Here is a 23,063-nt window from a genome sequence, read left to right on the forward strand (position 1 = left end):
AACAAATTAACAATACATCGACAAACAACAAGCCAAAGAACAAAAAACAAACATGAATTGAAAAATAAACACCACAAAGTTGAAATAAGAACTTATAGATGTACAATAAAGTATCTGTGTCAATTAATCTAATTATGAATAAACATCCAATATAAAAATTAAGTGTCATCTTCAATGATAGCATGAACAGTCCAACGCAAAATGAGATAACATTTGTTTAAACATCCAAAATGATGTAATAGAATATATGCAAGTCGATTATTCCAGTCTATTGGGGCTTTAAACATAAAAGCTATTTTACTTCTTTTCTTTTTTTTACTTGAGGAACAAAAAGGTCAGTCTGGACAGTGTCAAACTTGATCATTTAAAGAGAAAGGTGCAAAATATTGTTGAAAATAACTTGGATAATATAAATTGAAGCCAATGAATATGTCGAGATGAAAACCTCACTATTGCTGTATTACTGTAGTTATCCACTCCATGTCGGGCTGTTGTATTCCTTACACACATTGCACACATGATTTAGGTGTACTATTTTAACATTTTATAAATATTGCAAAGTCATGAAAAGACTCGTGTCAGCATATTGTCCGTTTATTTGAATCTGATCTGTGAAATGCTGGAATAAGCTGTGATTATGAAGCTGTTTCTTCACTGCAGACTTACACTGGAGTTTGCGAGGCGTAAACCACACCAGACACTGAGAGAATTGGAAAATAACTTTATTTGTTTACAAAATACAAAGAAATCTAAGAATTGAACAGTTGAGAGCACATAAGTGTTGTGTTTGTGGCGTATTAGATGAAGGCTGGTTATGATGATGTCCTCTGGCTGCTGCTGTCCACAGTGCTGGCCTCTCTGAACTGCTGAGTCCAGCTCTGAGGATCCTGCTCAAACAGCTGACACACACACACACACAATATATATATAAGTAACAGTATATACACGTACAGGTGAAACTAATATATTAGACTCATTACATGCAAAGTGAGATATTTCAAGCCTTTATTTGTTATAATGTTGATGATTATGGCTTACAGCTTATGAAAACCTTTTCAAAATATACTAATTTTGAATTTGGGGTTTTCATAAGCTGTGAGCAATAATCATTAACATTATAACAAATAAAGGCCTCATGACACCTCAACAAACTCGTCTCCACACCGGCGTGATGACTCCAACCAGATGGAACTGGATAAATATTCTGAATGTTCGGATCCAATCTGACTTCTGACGTGTAATGTTGCCTGAATCATAATCATACACTGTTCGCTCGTTGGCCAGAGGAGAACTGGCCCCCGACTGAGTCTGGTTTCTCCCAAGGGTTTTCTCTATTCTGTCACTGATGGAGTTTTGGTTCCTCGCCGCTGTTGCCTTTCCCACCTTTGTTGCCATTGACTTTTGGCTTGCTTAGTTGGGGACATTAAATGTAACATTTAATTTAATATTCAATCTGCCTGCATTGACACCATTATGAGAACTGAACTGAGCTGGGCGATAACATCACGGTTTTCTCCAGAGCGGCTATATCTAGTCAAGTCAAGTCAAGTCAAGAATATTTGTATAGCGCTTTTCACAATACAGATTGTATCAAAGCAGCTTCACAGTATTAAATTAAAATAATAATAAAACGTCCATGTTTGGTAATGCTAATCAATAGTAATATTGATTGATTCATTAAATTGAATATCCCCAACTGAGCAAGCCAAAGGCAACAGTGGCAAGGAACCGAAAAACTCCATCAAGTGACCTAATGGTGACCTAAAACTCCATCAGGTGACCTAATGGAGAAAAAAAACCTTGGGAGAACCCAGGCTCAGTCGGGGGCCAGTTCTCCTCTGGCGGTTATGAACTAGAGGCCGGATTTAACTGTAAGATTAAAACATTTATATGAATGCCTGGTTAAAGAGATGCGTCTTTAATCTAGTTTTGAACTGGGAGAGCAAGTCTGAGCAACGAACAGTATCAGGAAGGCTATTCCAGAGTTTGGAGCTAAATGTGAGAATGCTCTCCCTCCTTTGGTGGACTTAGATATCCTAGGTATAACCAAAAACTTTGAATTTAGCGATCTTAAAGAGCGCGATGGATTATAGGGCGATAGAAGATCCGTTAAATAAACTGGAGCTAAGCCGTTTAGGGCTTTATAAGTCAGTAACAATACCTTATAATTAATACGGAACTTTATAGGTAACCAGTGTAGAGATGATAAGATCGGTGTTATATGATCATATTTTCTTGACCTAGTAAGAACTCTAGCGGCTGCATTTTGGACTAACTGTAGCTTGTTTATTGAGGATGCAGGACAACCAGCTAATAGAGCATTACAGTAATCTAGTCTCGAGGTCATGAATGCATGAACTAACTTTTCTGCATCAGAAACTGATAGCATATTACGTAGCTTAGCAATGTTTCTAAGGTGGAAAAGGGCCGTTTTTGTAACATATGAAATATGATTTTTAAAAGACAGGTCGCAGTCTAGTATAACACCCAGGTCTTTTACTGTAGAGGATAAAGTAGCAGGACATCCTACTATGTTAAAGTTGTATTGTGAGAGGTTTTGTGGGCGTTTTTTTGAACCGATAAGTAGTACCTCTGTCTTGTCTGGATTTAATAGAAGAAAATTACACGTCATCCAATCTTTTATATCTTTAACACACTCTGATAATTTTGATAATTTAGCGTTTTCATCCGGCCGTGATGAAATATATAATTGAGTGTCATCAGCATAACAATGGAAACTAATTCCATGTTTCCTTATAATATTTCCAAGTGGCAGCATATATATTGAGAATAATAGAGGGCCTAGCACAGATCCCTGCGGCACTCCATAGTTTACTGAAGTTATGATCGATTTTTTCCATTTAAATAGACAAAATGGTAGCGGTCAGATAAGTACGATCTAAACCAGCTTAATGCTTGTCCTTGAACGCCAGTGTAATTTTGTAGTCGATCTAAGAGTATTGTGTGATCTATAGTATCGAACGCAGCACTAAGATCGAGTAAAACTAGTATTGAGATACAGCCTTGGTCAGAAGCTAAAAGTAAATCATTAGTGATTTTAACAAGTGCAGTTTCTTTGCTATGATGTGGCCTGAATCCTGACTGAAACTTTTCATAGATGTCATTTTCTTGCAAAAAAGAGCACAGTTGAGCGGACACAACTTTTTCTAATATTTTAGACATAAATGGAAGATTTGAAATGGGTCTATAATTTGCTAGATTATGTGGGTCTAATTGTGGTTTCTTAATGAGTGGTTTTATAACTGCCAGTTTAAATGTTTTTGGAACGTGACCTAAAGATAGAGACGAGTTAATGATATTGAGTAGAGGCTCTTCCACTACAGGTAACACTTCTTTCAGTAGTTTAGTTGGTATAGGATCTAATAAGCACGTTGTTGTTTTAGATGAAGTGATAAGTTTATTTAGCTCTTTTTGTTCTATAGTTGTAAAGCGCTGTAATTGTTCTTGCGGGGTGATAATTGAGGCTGATTTATAAGGCGCGATTGAAGATTGAATGTTTACAATTGTGGTTCTGATGCTTTCTATTTTCTCAGTGAAGAAGTTCATGAAATCATTACTGCTAAACTGTAACGGGATATTTTGGTCAGGTGACGTTTGTTTATTTATTAGTCTAGCCACGGTGGTAAATAAAAATCTTGGATTATTTTGGTTGTTTTCTATTAGTTTGCGGAGATGCTCAGCTCTTGCCGCTTTTAGGGCTTTTTTATAACGTGACATACTGTCTTTCCATGCGATTCTAAAGACCTCTAAATTAGTTTGTTTCCATTTACGCTCTAATTTACGGGTTTCTCTCTTTAGAACATGCGTAGTATTGTTGTACCATGGTGCTTTAGTTTTCTCTCTGACCTTTTTTAATCTAATGGGTGCAACAATATCCAATGTTCTAGAGAGAATGGTGCTCATAGTGCTAGTAGTGCTCATAGTGCCCCGACTCTACCCCCGAGGCGCGCCCCGACTCTACCCCCGAGGCGCGCCCCGACTCTACCCCCGAGGCGCGCCCCGACTCTACCCCCGAGGCGCGCCCCGACTCTACCCCCGAGGCGCGCCCCGACTCTACCCCCGAGGCGCGCCCCGACTCTACCCCCGAGGCGCGCCCCGACTCTACCCCCGAGGCGCGCCCCGACTCTACCCCCGAGGCGCGCCCCGACTCTACCCCCGAGGCGCGCCCCGACTCTACCCCCGAGGCGCGCCCCGACTCTACCCCCGAGGCGCGCCCCGACTCTACCCCCGAGGCGCGCCCCGACTCTACCCCCGAGGCGCGCCCCGACTCTAGGCCCGAGGCGCGCCCCGACTCTACCCCCGAGGCGCGCCCCGACTCTACCCCCGAGGCGCGCCCCGACTCTACCCCCGAGGCGCGCCCCGACTCTACCCCCGAGGCGCGCCCCGACTCTACCCCCGAGGCGCGCCCCGACTCTACCCCCGAGGCGCGCCCCGACTCTACCCCCGAGGCGCGCCCCGACTCTACCCCCGAGGCGCGCCCCGACTCTACCCCCGAGGCGCGCCCCGACTCTACCCCCGAGGCGCGCCCCGACTCTACCCCCGAGGCGCGCCCCGACTCTACCCCCGAGGCGCGCCCCGACTCTACCCCCGAGGCGCGCCCCGACTCTACCCCCGAGGCGCGCCCCGACTCTACCCCCGAGGCGCGCCCCGACTCTACCCCCGAGGCGCGCCCCGACTCTACCCCCGAGGCGCGCCCCGACTCTACCCCCGAGGCGCGCCCCGACTCTACCCCCGAGGCGCGCCCCGACTCTACCCCCGAGGCGCGCCCCGACTCTACCCCCGAGGCGCGCCCCGACTCTACCCCCGAGGCGCGCCCCGACTCTACCCCCGAGGCGCGCCCCGACTCTACCCCCGAGGCGCGCCCCGACTCTACCCCCGAGGCGCGCCCCGACTCTACCCCCGAGGCGCGCCCCGACTCTACCCCCGAGGCGCGCCCCGACTCTACCCCCGAGGCGCGCCCCGACTCTACCCCCGAGGCGCGCCCCGACTCTACCCCCGAGGCGCGCCCCGACTCTACCCCCGAGGCGCGCCCCGACTCTACCCCCGAGGCGCGCCCCGACTCTACCCCCGAGGCGCGCCCCGACTCTACCCCCGAGGCGCGCCCCGACTCTACCCCCGAGGCGCGCCCCGACTCTACCCCCGAGGCGCGCCCCGACTCTACCCCCGAGGCGCGCCCCGACTCTACCCCCGAGGCGCGCCCCGACTCTACCCCCGAGGCGCGCCCCGACTCTACCCCCGAGGCGCGCCCCGACTCTACCCCCGAGGCGCGCCCCGACTCTACCCCCGAGGCGCGCCCCGACTCTACCCCCGAGGCGCGCCCCGACTCTACCCCCGAGGCGCGCCCCGACTCTACTCCCGAGGCGCGCCCCGACTCTACTCCCGAGGCGCGCCCCGACTCCACTCTCGAAGTGTTCGATTTATTTTATTTTTTTATGTTGCGGTTCAGGGCTTCCATACATGTGTATTTATATATACAAAATAATTATAAACCATATACACACATATATTATGTTAACACAAACTTTAATTTTAGATGGGATTAATCGCTGCCCAATACTAATATATTTATATAATTATATACAGGGTATTAAATGACAAAAAATAAATATATTCAGTTATCCATGGGAAAAATCTATATAGATCTATACAGATCACTGTGTTTTGCTTGTATTTATCAACCCACTTGTCACCAGGATATATAGCCCTCCTCCTCCGCACATCCCCTGACGTGTCCTCGCGCGCACCGCACTTGTCCCTGGTTTATTAATGTGTTAGACAAGGGTGGGTGCGGGGACATTTTCAAAATGAATCTAAAGTACCCCTCTCAAAAATGATCAACAATAATATTGTGGTCAAATTATAGTGATAGATGCCCCTTTTCACATTTGATCCCCTGCCTGAGGAACTCTCTGTTACCTGGGTGAATGTAACACAAGTTAAGTAAACAGACCTCTCCAACGAACTCCAGCATCTTGAGTTTGGACACCTCCTTCTCCGACCGCAGACCCCAGCGAAACTCATACTCCACCGGCTCCGTGTGAGGAATCTTCACATACTCCAAATACCTGGGGACATGAAAATCAACAAGTTTTGCTAACAGCGGTCAAACGAACCTTCAGCATTGTGTTGTCAGCAAAGGAATAGCTAAACTCTGTCATAATTTACTCGCCCTCAAGTTGTTCCAAACCTGAAGAAGTTTCTTTCTTCTGATGAACACAAAACTTGTACAACTTGAGGGTGAGTAAATGACGACAGTTTTAATTTCTAAGTGAACTATTCCTGTAACCATTACCCACTAGGCTCCATCTGAAGTACACATTTCATTAACAGTCCCTCTTGAATGGAAATCTTTCCAAACAGTTGCTCAATGCCACTATGGTTATAGTCATAGAAACATGTCAGGAGTCATCTGATGAAGATCATGAATCTTTTACTGTCCTCATTCTGCTGGACCCTTTATTATCTATGGTGTGATATAAACCAGCTGTTCATGGTCTGAGGAACAGCGGCTCTGAACACACCAACTTAGCTGGGACTCAAACACACAACCTCTGGTACATCCGTCACTGTGCTCATTAATAACCAGTTTTCCACTGTGGGGCCGGTGCGAGTCAGGGCTAAGAGCTCGCGGGGCCAATAGCCTCGGTCCTCGAGCACTGAGCCCAAAATCAGGCTGTGTTTCCACTGTCAGGCCAGAAGCCCTAAAACACACCCTAAACACCTCCATAGAACAACACACAACCTCACCTCTTCACCAGCGGACTGAAAACTAGCTAGATCACAAGAGGAGCATGACAGAAGCGAACGTTTGGTCTTTACTTACAGACTTATGCTTCCAGCATCCATACAGCAGTTATGAGTTATACGAGTTAACCAGAGTGCATGGCTGTGTCCAGAATCACTCCCTATATGAGAAAATATTGTCTCATCCAAAAAAATTAAGCAATAATTTAATATATATTGTCTTTCAATAATTCAAGCACTTTTCAGTACCTCTTCATAAGCATTGCTTTATCAAGGGTTTTCCAAGACTTCAATTTCAAAAAGTCAAATTCGTAAAAAACCCTATGAATATTATTTATTTTTTCATACTGTGATCAGAATCCCCATCGGATCGCAAGGAAGTTATTTCAAACACTCGCTGTTGTCTGAAAGTGAGTTGAGCTGATTTTTTTTTTAATTGTCTTAAATGTTGAAGTTAGCTGGTAGCCTGTTATGATAATATGGGAAATGAGCAGTGGTGTTGAGCGTCTCCTGACTCATATAAACTCTGCCTCTGTTCTCAAGCCCCAGTTGGCCCGCTTTTGGACCAAGGTATTGAGTGGGCAAAAACCCCAGCCGTTGGCCCCGATGAGGCACTGATGAGGACCTGATGAGCCCCGATGAGGCCAGTTGAGGATCTGATGAGCCCCGATGAGGACCTGATGAGCCCCGATGAGGCCCGATAAGCCCCTGATGAGGCCCGATAAGCCCCTGATGAGGCCCTGATGAGCCCCGATGAGGACCTGATGAGCCCAGATGAGGACCTGATGAGGCCCGATAAGCCCCTGATGAGGACCTGATGAGGCCCGATGAGGACCTGATGAGGCCCGATGAGGACCTGATGAGGCCCGATGAGGACCTGATGAGGCCCGATGAGGACCTGATGAGGCCCGATGAGGACCTGATGAGGCCCGATGAGGACCTGATGAGGCCCGATGAGGACCTGATGAGGCCCGATGAGGACCTGATGAGGCCCGATGAGGCCCGATAAGCCCCTGATGAGGCCCGATAAGCCCCTGATGAGGCCCGATGAGGACCTGATGAGGCCCGATAAGCCCCTGATGAGGCCCGATAAGCCCCTGATGAGGCCCGATGAGGACCTGATGAGCCCCTGATGAGCCCCGATGAGCCCCGATGAGGACCTGATGAGCCCCGATGAGGACCTGATGAGCCCCGATGAGGACCTGATGAGCCCCGATGAGGACCTGATGAGGCCCGATGAGGACCTGATGAGGCCCTGATGAGGCCCGATGAGGACCCGATGAGCCCCGATAAGCCCCTGATGAGGCCCGATAAGCCCCTGATGAGCCCCGATGAGGACCTGATGAGCCCCGATGAGGACCTGATGAGGCCCTGATGAGGCCCGATAAGCCCCTGATGAGCCCCGATGGGGACCCGATGAGCCCCGATGGGGACCCGATGAGGCCCGATAAGCCCCTGATGAGGCCCGATAAGCCCCTGATGAGGCCCGATAAGCCCCTGATGAGGCCCGATAAGCCCCTGATGAGGCCCTGATGAGCCCCGATGAGGCCCGATAAGCCCCCGATGAGGCCCGATAAGCCCCTGATGAGGCCCGATAAGCCCCTGATGAGCCCCGATGAGGACCTGATGAGGCCCGATAAGCCCCTGATGAGGCCCTGATGAGCCCCGATGAGGCCCGATAAGCCCCTGATGAGCCCCGATGAGGACCTGATGAGCCCAGATGAGGACCTGATGAGGCCCGATAAGCCCCTGATGAGGACCTGATGAGGACCTGATGAGTAGAGGTCGACCGATTCATCGGTTTTGCCGATTAATCGGCACCGATAGTTGACTGGTGGAACTATCGTTATCGGCAAAAATATATACCGATTGTTTTTCCTGGTTCATTGCGTCCATTGCTGGAGCGGCTGAGAAGCGCACGCTGTCATTCATTACACAGAGCTGAGAAGGGTCTGCTGGCATGATGCAGTACAAGAGCGGCCTCTAGAGGTGTAATAAAAACTATTGCTGGTGCCTCGTGTTGTTTATTTCGACACGTGATTCTGCGTGCTGCACTGAGAGCACATGCTGCGTGGAGAGCGCTGACATCAGATGCGCGTTTAAAGCACCGACAGCTCAAATGTATGTATACAGTACATTTTGTCATATCATTATAAAGTGATTAATTTGTTGACTAAATGCTGCATTAGTAGAGAAAGAACAGCACAACAGTATGTTTGTTTGCCTTCGAGGCTGAGAGGACGCTAACATTAGTAGCCTAGTAACGTTACCTCAAGCGGTTAAAACACTGACAAACATAAACGTATGTCCGACCCGAATGTTGAATGTCACAATTGTTACCTCTATTTGCATTAGTTCATATCCAGCTGGTCACTTTTATGCATTAAATATGCAGAGAAGTTGCATAGTTAAAGCTAGAGACGTAAGCAAACTGATATGTTCATACAGCCGACAGAAACATAAACGAATCAGAAAAGCATATTCGATTTCGGTTATAATTTTTTTTCATCTTCACTTTAATACAAATTTTGTTACTTTTTTATTAATTAAGTTGGCTTGAAAAGAACAGTTAAATAGTTACATTTTGAATGTAACTGGTTTTATTTGTTATTTAGAGTATTACTTTTTGTTTCAGTTTGAATGAATGTCTTTTATTGACTTAAATATTTATTCACATTTATATATTTATTTCATTTAGCATGTTTTCATTGTTAAATACAGTTTTTTTATTTTTATAATAAAGTTCAGCACTGTTTTACTTGGAGTGTTATGTTTGTTTTTATCCAGTATCAATTTTAAAAACTATCGGTTCATTAATCGGTTATCGGCAAGTATGGCCCAACCTAGCTATCGTTATCGGTAAAATCCACTATCGGTCGACCTCTACTGATGAGGCCCGATGAGGACCTGATGAGGCCCGATGAGGACCTGATGAGGCCCGATGAGGACCAGATGAGGCCCGATGAGGCCCGATAAGCCCCTGATGAGGCCCGATAAGCCCCTGATGAGGCCCGATGAGGACCTGATGAGGCCCGATGAGGACCAGATGAGGCCCGATGAGGCCCGATAAGCCCCTGATGAGGCCCGATAAGCCCCTGATGAGGCCCGATGAGGACCTGATGAGGCCCGATGAGGACCAGATGAGGCCCGATGAGGCCCGATAAGCCCCTGATGAGGCCCGATAAGCCCCTGATGAGGCCCGATGAGGACCTGATGAGGCCCGATGAGGACCTGATGAGGCCCGATGAGGACCTGATGAGCCCCGATGAGGACCTTATGAGGCCCGATGAGGACCTGATGAGGCCCGCTGAGGACCCGATGAGCCCCTGATGAGGCCCGATGAGGACCCGATGAGGCCCGATGAGGCCCTGATGAGGCCCGATAAGCCCCTGATGAGGCCTGATGAGGACCTGATGAGGCCCGATAAGCCCCCGATGAAGACCTGATGAGGCCCGATAAGCCCCTGATGAGGCCCGATAAGTCCCTGATGAGGCCCGATGAGGACCTGATGAGGCCCGATGAGGACCTGATGAGGCCCGATGAGCCCCTGATGAGGCCCGATGAGCCCCTGATGAGGCCCGATAAGCCCCTGATGAGGCCCGTTAAGCCCCTGATGAGGCCCGATGAGGACCTGATGAGGCCCGATGAGGACCTGATGAGGCCCGATGAGCCCCTGATGAGGCCCGATAAGCCCCTGATGAGGCCCAATGAGACCCAGTGGAAACACTGGCACACACTAGCAGCTCGCTTTTGACCCGACAGTAGAAACACGGCTAATAAGTATTGAAAGTGAGGGATGGGGAAACACCACACCATTTTTTAAGAAAGACAATCAATTTGTTGCAGAAAGACACGTTCACTTACTTCTGCCGTACAAACTCATCTGTGACCACCTTCTTTACATCACCAAACTCGTCATGCTTCTCCCTGTGAGGAGACAAGTGATTTATTAAAAAAGAAAAAAAAAGGTGATTTCCAAAAGGATCTTGTCCACCAACCCTGGATCCACGCGCAGCTTCTTTAGTGAATTCCACACCAGATCTACAGCATTCATGAAAACACATGAGCACACATCAGAAAGTGATCAGCAGTGGTGTATGTGACTGTGTGTGTGACGAAGCACTCACTCTCTTTGATGACACCACCCTTCATGAAGATGACACTGAGAATGACAAACAGCAGCCCCTTCTTCGGGTTTACAGGACGCCTGTGTGGACAGAAGGAACAGCGTGTTTGAGTGGATCTCACAAAAACCGCTTCTGGTTCATATTTCGGTCCAAAGTCTGTCTGTCTATTAAATCCAATACTGCAATGAGACATTTTCATGGCAACAGAAAGTTCAATAGATAGTCTGATCAGAATATTCACATTATTGCTCTTGCACTATGTGTGAAACCGGCCTGAGCGATAGATGAACATCCTTCACAGGGCACACGCCACACTGCTGTTAAACTTAAAGGGGTGATGAACTGAGAAATAAAATTTTCCTTGAGCTTTTGACATATATGAGGTCATGACCCCTTTAATATTCATCCATCAGTATTATTGATCTGACGGGACTTACACTATTGGATGAGAGCTGAGCTGAGCTGATGATGACATCACTGTTTTCTCCAGAACTGCTTTATAGCTGAAATTAACTCGTTTTATTTTACTTTACACAGTTAACGAACAGAACTGAATCAACACTGAACTCACTTCAGCTGAATAACCATTTTTTCATCACTGAATCATTGTTTTCCTGTCATCTCTGTGAAGCTGCTGTGAAACAGTCTGTACTGTATGAAGCGCTATAGAAATAAAGGTGACTCGACTTAAACACAGACTGACAAAAAGTATTTTGTAGGTGGAATTGAATTCCTACAGAAGCACATCAAGTGGGCCTGAAAACACTAACTTTTGAAGACAGCTTTGAAAGGGCTAGTTATGGTCTCGCTGTAATCTACACACACGTGAATCTGTGAAACCGGTGACGTCACGCACACGTTCAGTCTATACTCGCGTGGAGTGACATCGCCGACTCCTGGCCTGACATCATAACTGAGTTTCTAATTGTTTTTGTGGATCCATGTGAACGGGGATCATTTTGACAACTTTGTCTTCTGTTTGCAAAAGGAAACACTTAGAATAGAAAGAGGCATTTATACAGTGCTTACTATACTACTGTACACCCGAAGCGCTTCAGTCATATCAGGGATCTCCTCAACACCACCAGAGCATCCACTGGGATGATGCGACAGCAGCAGAACAATTAGAGGATTATTATATTTTTCATTATATATAGGGGATTATTAGGAGGCCATGATTGGTAGGGGCCATTGTAGGGAATGTGGCCAGGACACCGGGGACACACACACTCTTTATCGAAGGACATCCTGGGATTTTTAATGACCACAGAGTCAGGATCTCATCTGAAGGACGGTGCTCTTAGACAGTATAGTGTCCCCGTCACTACACCGGGGCGTTAGGACCCACACAGAGCACAGGGTGAGCGCCCCCTGCTGGCCTCACTAACACCTCTACCAGCAGAGACCTGGTGTTCCCAGGAGTCTCCCATCCAGACCCTGACCAGCTCAGCTCCAGTGCGGGACCAGTCCTGGGCTACAGGGGGATAACACTGCTGCTGTATCTTTTCAGTTTTTAGTACATCGTTGTCATGTAGAGGTATCCTTAAACTCTGGGTAATGTTATATGCTGAATATTTCATTTGTGCTATTTTACTGAATTTCTATCTTCATATTATGGAAGCCTTCGTTATTGCATATCGTTTTCTTTTGACTAATACATACTTGTTCATGGAAGTGTGTTATAGTAGCGCTTATCCATAGTGTGTGTGTGTGTGTGTTACTTACATACTCACAGGCTCTCCTTGAATGGGATCCAGCTTATTGATCAGGATATAAATGTGATTTTTGGGATCAGTCTCCACCAGCTTTAGTCCAAACACCTGCATCAAACACACATACGCACGTTCAGCTCTGCTCATATTCACACTATAAAGGCCCTTCAGTGGAGGTGTTCAACACCTGAATCTCTCTCACAAACACACACACACACACCTGCTCAAATGTACGACACACTCGGTTGATGATATCTGTGTAGAGGAGTTTGTAGTCCTTTATCACATGTTTGACAATGTCTGCAGAAATCAGTCAAAAGACAGAAAACAATGAATATGTATTAAATATGAATACAATATTTCTATTATGAATAATTATTTCTCTGTAAAGCAGAACTATGATAGGGATCTAATAAAGTGTAATTGACTATAGAAGACAAACCTGCTCTTCGAATGGGCATTTTCTTCTGGTCTTTAATCAAGATGAACTGGACCACCTCTGCCACCTAGGCACAAAAGCAGACATTCAGATATAACTACCATGATTATTATTATTGATCTGACGGCACTGACACAGAGAGCTGAGCTGATGATGTTCTGCAGAACTGCTCATAGCCGAACTTCATATTTGATGGACTTTATACAGTTATTGAAGTAAACTGAATTATCACTAAACTGATTTAACTAAATAATGATTCAATAATGTGTACTATTGCTTTTTTAGAGTAGCTTTACAGCAGAAGTGAATTCTGAATGCAGGTTTAAGAGCATTTGATGCGAGTGCCGAATGCCCGATGCACATTGGTGGCCGAGAGAGAGACTGTGAATCTGAGTGCATATGTCTTGTATATGTGAAACCTGTCATTGGTTTGGAGCACACTAGCATATAGATAAATAAGCACACATATTCATATTCAGCCAACATAGCCTATTCGCATAGGGACGCGTACCCACCAGATTTCGTCATGAGTCATTTTGTACCCACCACCTTTTTAGGGTTGCTGCTAGTAGGGCTGTAACGATACACCAAACCCACGATTCGGTTCGTATCACGATTTAAAAAAAAAAAAAAAAAAAACTCCATGTTTTCGGTGCTGATGCAGTGGTGACGCGTTCATGTAACATGTAAGGGTGGCACTGCCAATAAAGCACCTAAAAGCTGTCACAAAGAACCGACAAAAGTAATGATTATGAATATGTCAAATATAGCAAGGAGACATTTTAATTGTTTATTAATAACAAGTGTTTTCTGTGCTGCAAAGATGAAGTTGACGATGCTGACTCGCGATCTTCGCAGTCGTGAACGCGCCGGAGAGAAATGCACATACGGATTACATAGTTTTCTTTCGTTTTGAATTGTTCTCTTTAAAAGTACGATTTCAAGCGTTCTGTAGATAATAGATATATTTCTCAGGTCTGTGAGGCAAGTAGGCTGTGCTGAGTTTCGGTTCATTTATGAGACGAGCTCCAGTTCATGCGCCGGCGCCTCCGTGTCCTTGTGATATCTATTATCTGCTTTACTTATTATTTATGAAATCCAGGAAATTGGTTGATGAAACATTGATTCAAATTAAGATACAATTAATACAAAACTAAATACGATTTCTGTTTGAGGGCTTTTAGTGCCGATTTCAGAGCGGTCGCGTCCGTAACATCGTTTTATCCTCATAAATGCGAACAAAATAAAATGAATATTTTATGTTCTGTGGAGAGCATAGTAGCTTAGAGAGCTTACATTAGAAAGCTACAGGACATCCGTCTTTCAAAACATGACCACGCGAAAGAGGAAAAAAAGTATTGTGTCATTATACCCAGCACTTCTGCAAATGCTCTACCGAATGCGTCTCTGTCCCCAGCACATTTCTAACCAAACTGACGCCCATGCCTAATCGTACTAAAAGCCAGACAACTTCAGTTTTGATTTCTTGGGGCATTCAGAAAGTTTGAGTTTGTGATGTTCAGTGTTTATTGTAACTCCGTTGACCTCATGTTCTCTGCCAGCGCTACATTGAAGTACACATCTACATCTACTGAACCCGGCAGTGAAGAGTCAGCTCGAACTCAGTCACCAGACCAACTCCTTCACATGCAGAACATGTGTATCCTATAGAAAAATGTGTATCCTATAGAAACATGTGTATCCTATAGAAACATGTGTATCCTATAGAAACATGTGTGTCCTAAAGAAACATGTGTGTCCTATAGAAACATGTGTATCCTATAGAAACATGTGTATCCTAAAGAAACATGTGTGTCCTAAAGAAACATGTGTGTCCTAAAGAAACATGTGTGTCCTATAGAAACATGTGTATCCTATAGAAACATGTGTATCCTATAGAAACATGTGTATCCTATAGAAACATGTGTATCCTATAGAAACATGTGTATCCTATAGAAACATGTGTATCCTATAGAAACCAGTGCATCCTATAGAAACCAGTGCATCCTATAGAAACATGTGTATCCTATAGAAACATGTGTATCCTATAGAAACATGTGTATCCTATAGAAACATGTGTATCCTATAGAAACATGTGTGTCCTATAGAAACATGTGTATCCTATAGAAACATGTGTATCCTATAGAAACATGTGTATCCTATAGAAACATGTGTATCCTATAGAAACATGTGTATCCTATAGAAACATGTGTATCCTATAGAAACATGTGTATCCTATAGAAACATGTGTATCCTATAGAAACCAGTGCATCCTATAGAAACCAGTGCATCCTATAGAAACATGTGTATCCTATAGAAACATGTGTGTCCTAAAGAAAAATGTGTATCCTATAGAAACATGTGTGTCCTATAGAAACATGTGTGTCCTAAAGAAACATGTGTATCCTAAAGAAACATGTGTGTCCTATAGAAACCAGTGTGTCCTATAGAAACCAGTGTATCCTATAGAAACATGTGTATCCTATAGAAACATGTGTATCCTATAGAAACATGTGTATCCTATAGAAACATGTGTATCCTATAGAAACATGTGTATCCTATAGAAACATGTGTATCCTATAGAAACATGTGTATCCTAAAGAAACATGTGTATCCTATAGAAACATGTGTGTCCTATAGAAACATGTGTATCCTATAGAAACATGTGTGTCCTATAGAAACATGTGTGTCCTAAAGAAACATGTGTGTCCTAAAGAAACATGTGTGTCCTAAAGAAACATGTGTGTCCTAAAGAAACATGTGTATCCTATTGAAACATGTGTGTCCTATAGAAACATGTGTGTCCTAAAGAAACATGTGTGTCCTAAAGAAACATGTGTGTCCTATAGAAACATGTGTGTCCTAAAGAAACCAGTGTATCCTAAAGAAACATGTGTGTCCTAAAGAAACATGTGTGTCCTATAGAAACATGTGTGTCCTATTGAAACATGTGTATCCTATAGAAACCAGTGTATCCTATAGAAACATGTGTGTCCTAAAGAAACATGTGTATCCTAAAGAAACATGTGTGTCCTATAGAAACATGCGTGTCCTATAGAAACATGTGTGTCCTAAAGAAACATGTGTATCCTATTGAAACATGTGTGTCCTATAGAAACATGTGTGTCCTATAGAAACATGTGTGTCCTAAAGAAACCAGTGTGTCCTAAAGAAACATGTGTGTCCTATAGAAACATGTGTGTCCTAAAGAAACCAGTGTATCCTAAAGAAACATGTGTGTCCTAAAGAAACATGTGTGTCCTATAGAAACATGTGTGTCCTAAAGAAACATGTGTATCCTATTGAAACATGTGTGTCCTATAGAAACATGTGTGTCCTAAAGAAACATGTGTGTCCTAAAGAAACATGTGTGTCCTAAAGAAACCAGTGTGTCCTAAAGAAACATGTGTGTCCTATAGAAACATGTGTGTCCTAAAGAAACCAGTGTATCCTAAAGAAACATGTGTGTCCTAAAGAAACATGTGTGTCCTATAGAAACATGTGTGTCCTATTGAAACATGTGTATCCTATAGAAACCAGTGTATCCTATAGAAACATGTGTGTCCTAAAGAAACATGTGTATCCTAAAGAAACATGTGTGTCCTATAGAAACATGCGTATCCTATAGAAACATGCGTATCCTATAGAAACATGCGTATCCTATAGAAACATGCGTATCCTATAGAAACATGCGTATCCTATAGAAACATGCGTATCCTATAGAAACATGCGTGTCCTATAGAAACATGCGTATCCTATAGAAACATGCGTATCCTATAGAAACATGCGTATCCTATAGAAACATGCGTATCCTATAGAAACGTGTATCCTATAGAAACATGTGTGTCTTATAGAAACATGTGTATCCTAAAGAAACATGTGTATCCTATAGAAACATGTGTATCCTATAGAAACGTGTGTCCTATAGAAACATGTGTATCCTAAAGAAACATGCGTGTCCTATAGAAACATGTGTATCCTAAAGAAACATGTGTGTCCTAAAGAAACATGTGTGTCCTAAAGAAACATGTGTGTCCTAAAGAAACATGTGTGTCCTAAAGAACACACATGTGCATCCTATAGAAACCAGTGCATCCTATAGAAACCAGTGCATCCTATAGAAACCAGTGCGTCCTATAGAAACATGTGTGTCCTATAGAAACATGTGTGTCCTATAGAAACATGTGTATCCTATAGAAACATGTGTGTCCTAAAGAAACATGCGTGTCCTATAGAAACATGTGTGTCCTATAGAAACATGTGTGTCCTATAGAAACATGTGTGTCCTATAGAAACATGTGTGTCCTATAGAAACATGTGTATCCTATAGAAACATGTGTATCCTATAGAAACATGCGTATCCTATAGAAACATGTGTATCCTATAGAAACCAGTGCATCCTATAGAAACATGTGTATCCTATAGAAACATGTGTATCCTATAGAAACATGCGTATCCTATAGAAACATGCGTATCCTATAGAAACATGCGTATCCTATAGAAACATGTGTATCCTATAGAAACATGCGTATCCTATAGAAACATGTGTATCCTATAGAAACCAGTGCGTCCTATAGAAACCAGTGCGTCCTATAGAAACGTGTGTGTCCTATAGAAACGTGTGTCCTATAGAAACATGTGTGTCCTATAGAAACATGTGTATCCTATAGAAACATGCGTGTCCTATAGAAACATGTGTGTCCTATAGAAACATGTGTGTCCTATAGAAACATGTGTGTCCTATAGAAACATGTGTATCCTATAGAAACATGCGTATCCTATAGAAACATGTGTGTCCTATAGAAACATGTGTGCCCTATAGAAACATGTGTGCCCTATAGAAACATGTGTGCCCTATAGAAACATGTGTGTCCTATAGAAACATGTGTGCCCTATAGAAACATGTGTGCCCTATAGAAACATGTGTGCCCTATAGAAACATGTGTGTCCTATAGAAACATGTGTGCCCTATAGAAACATGTGTGCCCTATAGAAACATGTGTGTCCTATAGAAACATGTGTGTCCTATAGAAACATGTGTGTCCTATAGAAACATGTGTGTCCTATAGAAACATGTGTGTCCTATAGAAACATGTGTATCCTATAGAAACATGTGTGTCCTATAGAAACATGTGTATCCTATAGAAACATGTGTGTCCTAAAGAAACATGTGTGTCCTAAAGAAACATGTGTGTCCTAAAGAAACGTGTGTGTCCTAAAGAAACGTGTGTGTCCTAAAGAAACATGCGTGTCCTATAGAAACATGCGTGTCCTATAGAAACGTGTGTCCTATAGAAACATGTGTGTCCTATGGAAACATGTGTATCCTATAGAAACATGTGTGTCCTAAAGAAACATGCGTGTCCTAAAGAAACATGCGTGTCCTAAAGAAACATGTGTGTCCTATAGAAACATGTGTATCCTATAGAAACATGTGTGTCCTAAAGAAACATGTGTATCCTATAGAAACATGTGTATCCTATAGAAACATGTGTGTCCTAAAGAAACATGCGTGTCCTAAAGAAACATGCGTGTCCTATAGAAACATGTGTGTCCTATAGAAACATGTGTGTCCTATAGAAACATGTGTGTCCTATAGAAACATGTGTATCCTATAGAAACATGTGTGTCCTAAAGAAACATGTGTATCCTATAGAAACATGTGTGTCCTAAAGAAACATGTGTGTCCTAAAGAAACCAGTGTATCCTATAGAAACATGTGTGTCCTAAAGAAACATGTGTGTCCTATAGAAACCAGTGTATCCTATAGAAACATGTGTGTCCTAAAGAAACATGTGTGTCCTAAAGAAACATGTGTGTCCTAAAGAAACATGTGTGTCCTAAAGAAACATGTGTGTCCTAAAGAAACATGTGTGTCCTAAAGAAACATGTGTGTCCTAAAGAAAAGAGGAGCACCAGCACCTTGCGGTCTATCTGGTCAGACGTGAAGTTCTCCCGGGCTCTCTGGACCTGTGATGATGACACCTGGCTGAAGGAGGCCTCCTCATCCTCATTCAGTGATGCCTGAGAGCGCTACACACACACACACACACACACACACACACACACACACACACACACACACACACACACACACACACACACACACACACACACACACACACGCAACAATCATTGACAATGTGTTGTTCTTAAAAGTGTTGAACTTCTTACCAAAGCAGCTCTCAAACTTCAGAATGTAAGTTGCTCTTCTGTTTTCAAACATGTTTATGTTGTGTATTTAGCACGTTTGTAAATGTGATCTCTTACTCTCTGGGTTTTGTTCTGAGAAGCTGAAACCGATTTCTTCCTCTGAGACATAGCGATCGATCCCTGAGCACCAGGACCAACAGATTCAATTACATAAACCATTAACATTACATACGGTTGAGTAAAGATTAATGATAATAATAACAATACAGGATAAGATGTTTAAAACTGTTTTCACCTGTCAGTGATGCTCTATCATTGCAGTTTCCCGGTTATTTCTTCTTCTTCTGCTCCTGATGAGAGTGCGCTGGAGCTGATCCTCGTCACACCGCCGCCATCTGCAGGACAGCAGCCGTTACAACAGCGCCAGGGCTCCCACGGCTTTCATTCATTCGTTCATTTATTTATTTAGTTGTCTATGTTTACCATAAGCTGCTTCGTCGTGTGGATATGAAAAAAAAAGTAATTACGACTTTTTAAAATTTACATTTAAAATTAATTTACACAAAATAAAACTTTCTGTCAAGTCAAAAATAAAGCAGTAAGACGAAAATTTTCAAGAATTGGGGGAACAGGGGGCACGCCACTGGCTTTCGGGCTAATAACAATAATAATAATCTTTAATTCTATTTTATTCCATTCTACATGCAATTCATACCAATTGCCGTTAGAGGAGGCGATTGTAAAAGGTTGAAAGGTGTTCCGCAAGCTCAGGGAAATAGTAAAGTTAAAGCAGATGATCACTGAGGAGAGCGCAGACACTCAGAGTAATGTTAGTTGGGCTCTCCGGGATATTATATTCTGTTTTGTGGTGCAGTAATGGAGGCTGTGGAGTCCGACAGAAGGGCTTCTCCTCTGAAGAACTTCGTGGCTGGAGGGGTTGGTGGGCTCTGTCTCTTATTCGCTGGACACCCGCTGGACACTATCAAGGTAAACTTCCCAAGAGCAACACGATTCATCAAATAACAGAGCTCAAGAGGAACATACATGACAAGGGTGTCATTTATAAAGTCATATTTGTTATCTGCTTTAACATGATTTAGTAGGAACTTTGGGGTGATAAACATAATCATAGTGCTATACTGCTATTCTGATACTATAATATGTACATAGAAGATCAGAATAAGTACACAAGTATTGTGCAACATTAATTCAGTTCTGGTTTATATGACATTACACTTACAGACAATAGTGCAGGAATGCATTTTACTTGATTTCTCTTCACAAGTCCTTCAGTCAGTAAATGATTGCTCAGCAGTTTTAGGGTGGTTAATGTTTGGAGGACAGATGAAGTAACTTCACATTTGTGACAGCAGTGATATGTTATCCAAAGACACAGAGGGAGCGAATAACACAGATAACGCCAGCTTTTACTGACTTAGGGCTGTATCAGTTTTTATTAGACCACGCTTTATCTCGAATTGTTCTCAAGACCCCCTCCAGATAAATGTGTCTTTCTTCACAGTGCTGCGAGACATGTGATGTGAGTGTTCATGTTTCCACAGGTCCGTCTGCAAACTCAGGGAAGTGTTGTCTACAGAGGAACATATGACTGCCTCCGGAAGACTGTTTTCAAAGAGGTAATAGCTTTCTGTAGGCTAATGCTTTTGGAAGAGCACACACTCCCCACTATTACTGATATAAGTGACATGGAAAATGACCTCAAACTCAAGTCTGGTGAAGTCAGCTTTATTTCTATAAAATACAGATTGTTTCAAAGCAGCTTCACAGTGATAAACGGAAATAATAACAGAGAATCAATGATGCAAACTTCATCAAATATCAGACAAATTCACATTGTGCTGTAAAGCAGCTGTGGCAATATACTAGTGTCATTATTCAGCTCAGCTCAGTTCAATAACTGTGTAAAGATAATCAATATTGAACCATAAGCAGCTCTACAGAAGACAATAGTGTCGTCGTTATTCAGCTTGAGTTCGTTTGATGTTGATTCCAGTCGGTTCAATAACAGTGTTGATTTAGCAAAATAAGTTAATTATGTAACAGCATCTTTTTTCTTGACATTTAATACCAAGTGTACGCGGTCATTTTGTTCAGTGGCTCTCTGCTGGTTTTGCTTGAGGACCTACAATTGACGGTGACCAAATTAGTTTATTGTACTAAAAAAGGTCTATAAATGTAATTAATAATACATTTATTCCAGTCATGACAACACTCTGGATAAACATTCAGTGTGTCATATTTGTATATGACAAGTGAAATATTAATTTAAATAAAATACTTTGATTGGATGCACAACCTTTGACAACAACATCAACAACAAAGGATAAAGCATTGTGGAAAATTCGCCCGTAGTGATAAAATAAAATTCTGTATCAAATTTATAGGCAGGACAAGTAGTTTGTTTAGGCTTGGTTTGTAGAGAATTACAAACATGCGCACATATATTCAAACGCACATAACTATATAATTAATTCTTGATGCGCACGTGACCATCAGTGTTTCCCACAGGTTCGCGTTTAAAGTCTGTGTAGAGAGAACGGTGTCGTCTCAGCGGCCCCTAATTTAATAACTAATGATCCTTTCGACGGAAGTGAATCAATCAAAACTAACTTTAGCTGGAAAATATTCAAGAACCGCTATAAAGACAAAACAATCTGTTACCTTAAATTATACGTTTATCTCTGTAAAGCAGCTTTGAAACAATCTACATTGTTAAAAGCGCTATATAAATGAAGATGACTTGACTTGACTATGAGAAGTAAATTTAAAAGCATATATATATTGCTAACCTGCTGTCTGCTAAGTTATCCCAGCTGACGTACGACTCAACGGTTAAGATCCACGGATTCATCCACATAAGCGTGTCGTTCCTCACCGTGCTCTGCTGTCTGCAGGGGGTACTGGGCCTGTATAAAGGCATGGGTGCTCCGCTGGCGGGTGTCACCCCGATGATGGCACTGAACTTCTTTGGCTTTGGGCTGGGAAAGGAGCTTCTGCAACGGGACCCCACCGTACCAATCACGTTAGTACAGCAGAGACACGGGACGTTTGTCATTTACAATGATGTCAAGTCTGTGCTGAATATGTCACAATTAACACGCTCAATGTCCATGATGTGTCTGAAGGTACAATGTGTAGTCTTAATAAAAGCTCATGTATGTTTATCTTCATGTAGCTGAAGACAGCAGCAGGTGAACAGATGTGTTTCTCCTCTGGCTTTATCTCTGTCAGGTACACACAGATCTGCATGGCAGGGATGCTGGCAGGAGTGTTCACCACTGTGATCGTGGCCCCTGGAGAGAGAATCAAGTGTTTACTTCAGGCAGGGCACATTACTGACACACACACACACTCTCACACACACACACACACACACACACACACACACACACACACACACACACACACACACACACACACACACACAGTACTGTCATAAATATACATGTATCCATAGTATGGACACCATTATTATGGTAATAAAAAGACTCATGAATGAAGCCTAACCAATTTACTATAGCAACATACTGTATAGCTCACTTAATGTAAACTATTTTACTGTCAGAAAGCACAAGACTATAACAGAAAAAAACTGTTATTGAGAACCAAAACACTGACAATTTTGTTAATTTATCACTCTTAGGAGTCCACTACCGTTAGCAGCTCACAAAGAAGATGAAAGAAGATATAAATAACGACTCGGTTACTCACGTAACCTCAGTTCCTGAGATAAGGGAACGAGTATTACGTCTGCTCGACGCGATAGGTAACCAATCCATTCACGCCGTGCTATGTTCAAGCCGAACGACATGCTCTCTGGCCCCAGCCTGGGACACTTGGACAAGG

The 23,063-nt window shown here is 43.3% G+C and overlaps 2 protein-coding genes across 5 annotated transcripts in view; one reads left to right on the forward strand and one right to left on the reverse strand.

Annotated features, from left to right (window-relative positions):
• ndnl2 (necdin-like 2) lies at nt 1–19,926 on the reverse strand. Of its 3 annotated transcripts, XM_079588493.1 has the most exons (12): nt 19,912–19,926; nt 19,492–19,591; nt 19,314–19,376; nt 18,966–19,076; nt 13,047–13,110; nt 12,825–12,904; nt 12,618–12,712; nt 10,893–10,972; nt 10,764–10,806; nt 10,630–10,692; nt 5,972–6,086; nt 1–899 (listed from the first exon to the last, which is right to left on the reverse strand). In XM_079588493.1, exons 3-12 carry the CDS (start codon nt 19,362–19,364, stop codon nt 813–815), a joined length of 789 nt encoding a protein of 262 aa, XP_079444619.1. In that variant the 5' UTR covers nt 19,365–19,376; nt 19,492–19,591; nt 19,912–19,926; the 3' UTR covers nt 1–812. The 3 variants fall into 3 exon arrangements, with proteins under 3 accessions (XP_079444619.1, XP_079444620.1, XP_079444621.1); XM_079588494.1 differs by lacking the exon at nt 19,912–19,926 and having other exon boundaries at nt 19,492–19,630; XM_079588495.1 differs by lacking the exon at nt 19,912–19,926 and having other exon boundaries at nt 19,314–19,388; nt 19,490–19,543.
• LOC306985815 (mitochondrial carnitine/acylcarnitine carrier protein) overlaps nt 19,518–23,063 on the forward strand; it is a 13,721-nt gene continuing 10,175 nt past the window's right edge. Inside the window, exons 1-5 of one of the 2 annotated variants that reach the window (XM_079588492.1) lie at nt 19,518–19,715; nt 20,071–20,183; nt 20,759–20,833; nt 22,112–22,239; nt 22,449–22,539. In XM_079588492.1, the coding sequence (XP_079444618.1) occupies nt 20,073–20,183; nt 20,759–20,833; nt 22,112–22,239; nt 22,449–22,539 (405 nt within the window). In that variant the 5' untranslated portion in view covers nt 19,518–19,715; nt 20,071–20,072. Of the gene's footprint in view, nt 19,716–19,973; nt 20,184–20,758; nt 20,834–22,111; nt 22,240–22,448; nt 22,540–23,063 lie in introns of those variants that run through there. The other variant, XM_079588491.1, reaches the window with a different exon arrangement.

The sequence above is a fragment of the Phoxinus phoxinus genome (assembly GCF_949152265.1).
Source record: "Phoxinus phoxinus genome assembly, chromosome: 18".
In the NCBI taxonomy this organism is placed as follows: Eukaryota; Metazoa; Chordata; class Actinopteri; order Cypriniformes; family Leuciscidae; genus Phoxinus; species Phoxinus phoxinus.

What these genes read in the sequence shown, in the direction of transcription:
- ndnl2 (XM_079588493.1), bottom strand. Translation starts at nt 19,364, where the DNA reads ATGTCTCAGAGGAAGAAATCGGTTTCAGCTTCTCAGAACAAAACCCAG. An exon ending in CTCAGAACAAAACCCAGAGA is followed by an intron (nt 19,077 to 19,313) that starts GTAAGAGATCAC and finishes GTGTGTGTGTAG; the next exon opens with CGCTCTCAGGCATCACTGAA. An exon ending in CTGACCAGATAGACCGCAAG is followed by an intron (nt 13,111 to 18,965) that starts GTGCTGGTGCTC and finishes TTTTGTGCCTAG; the next exon opens with GTGGCAGAGGTGGTCCAGTT.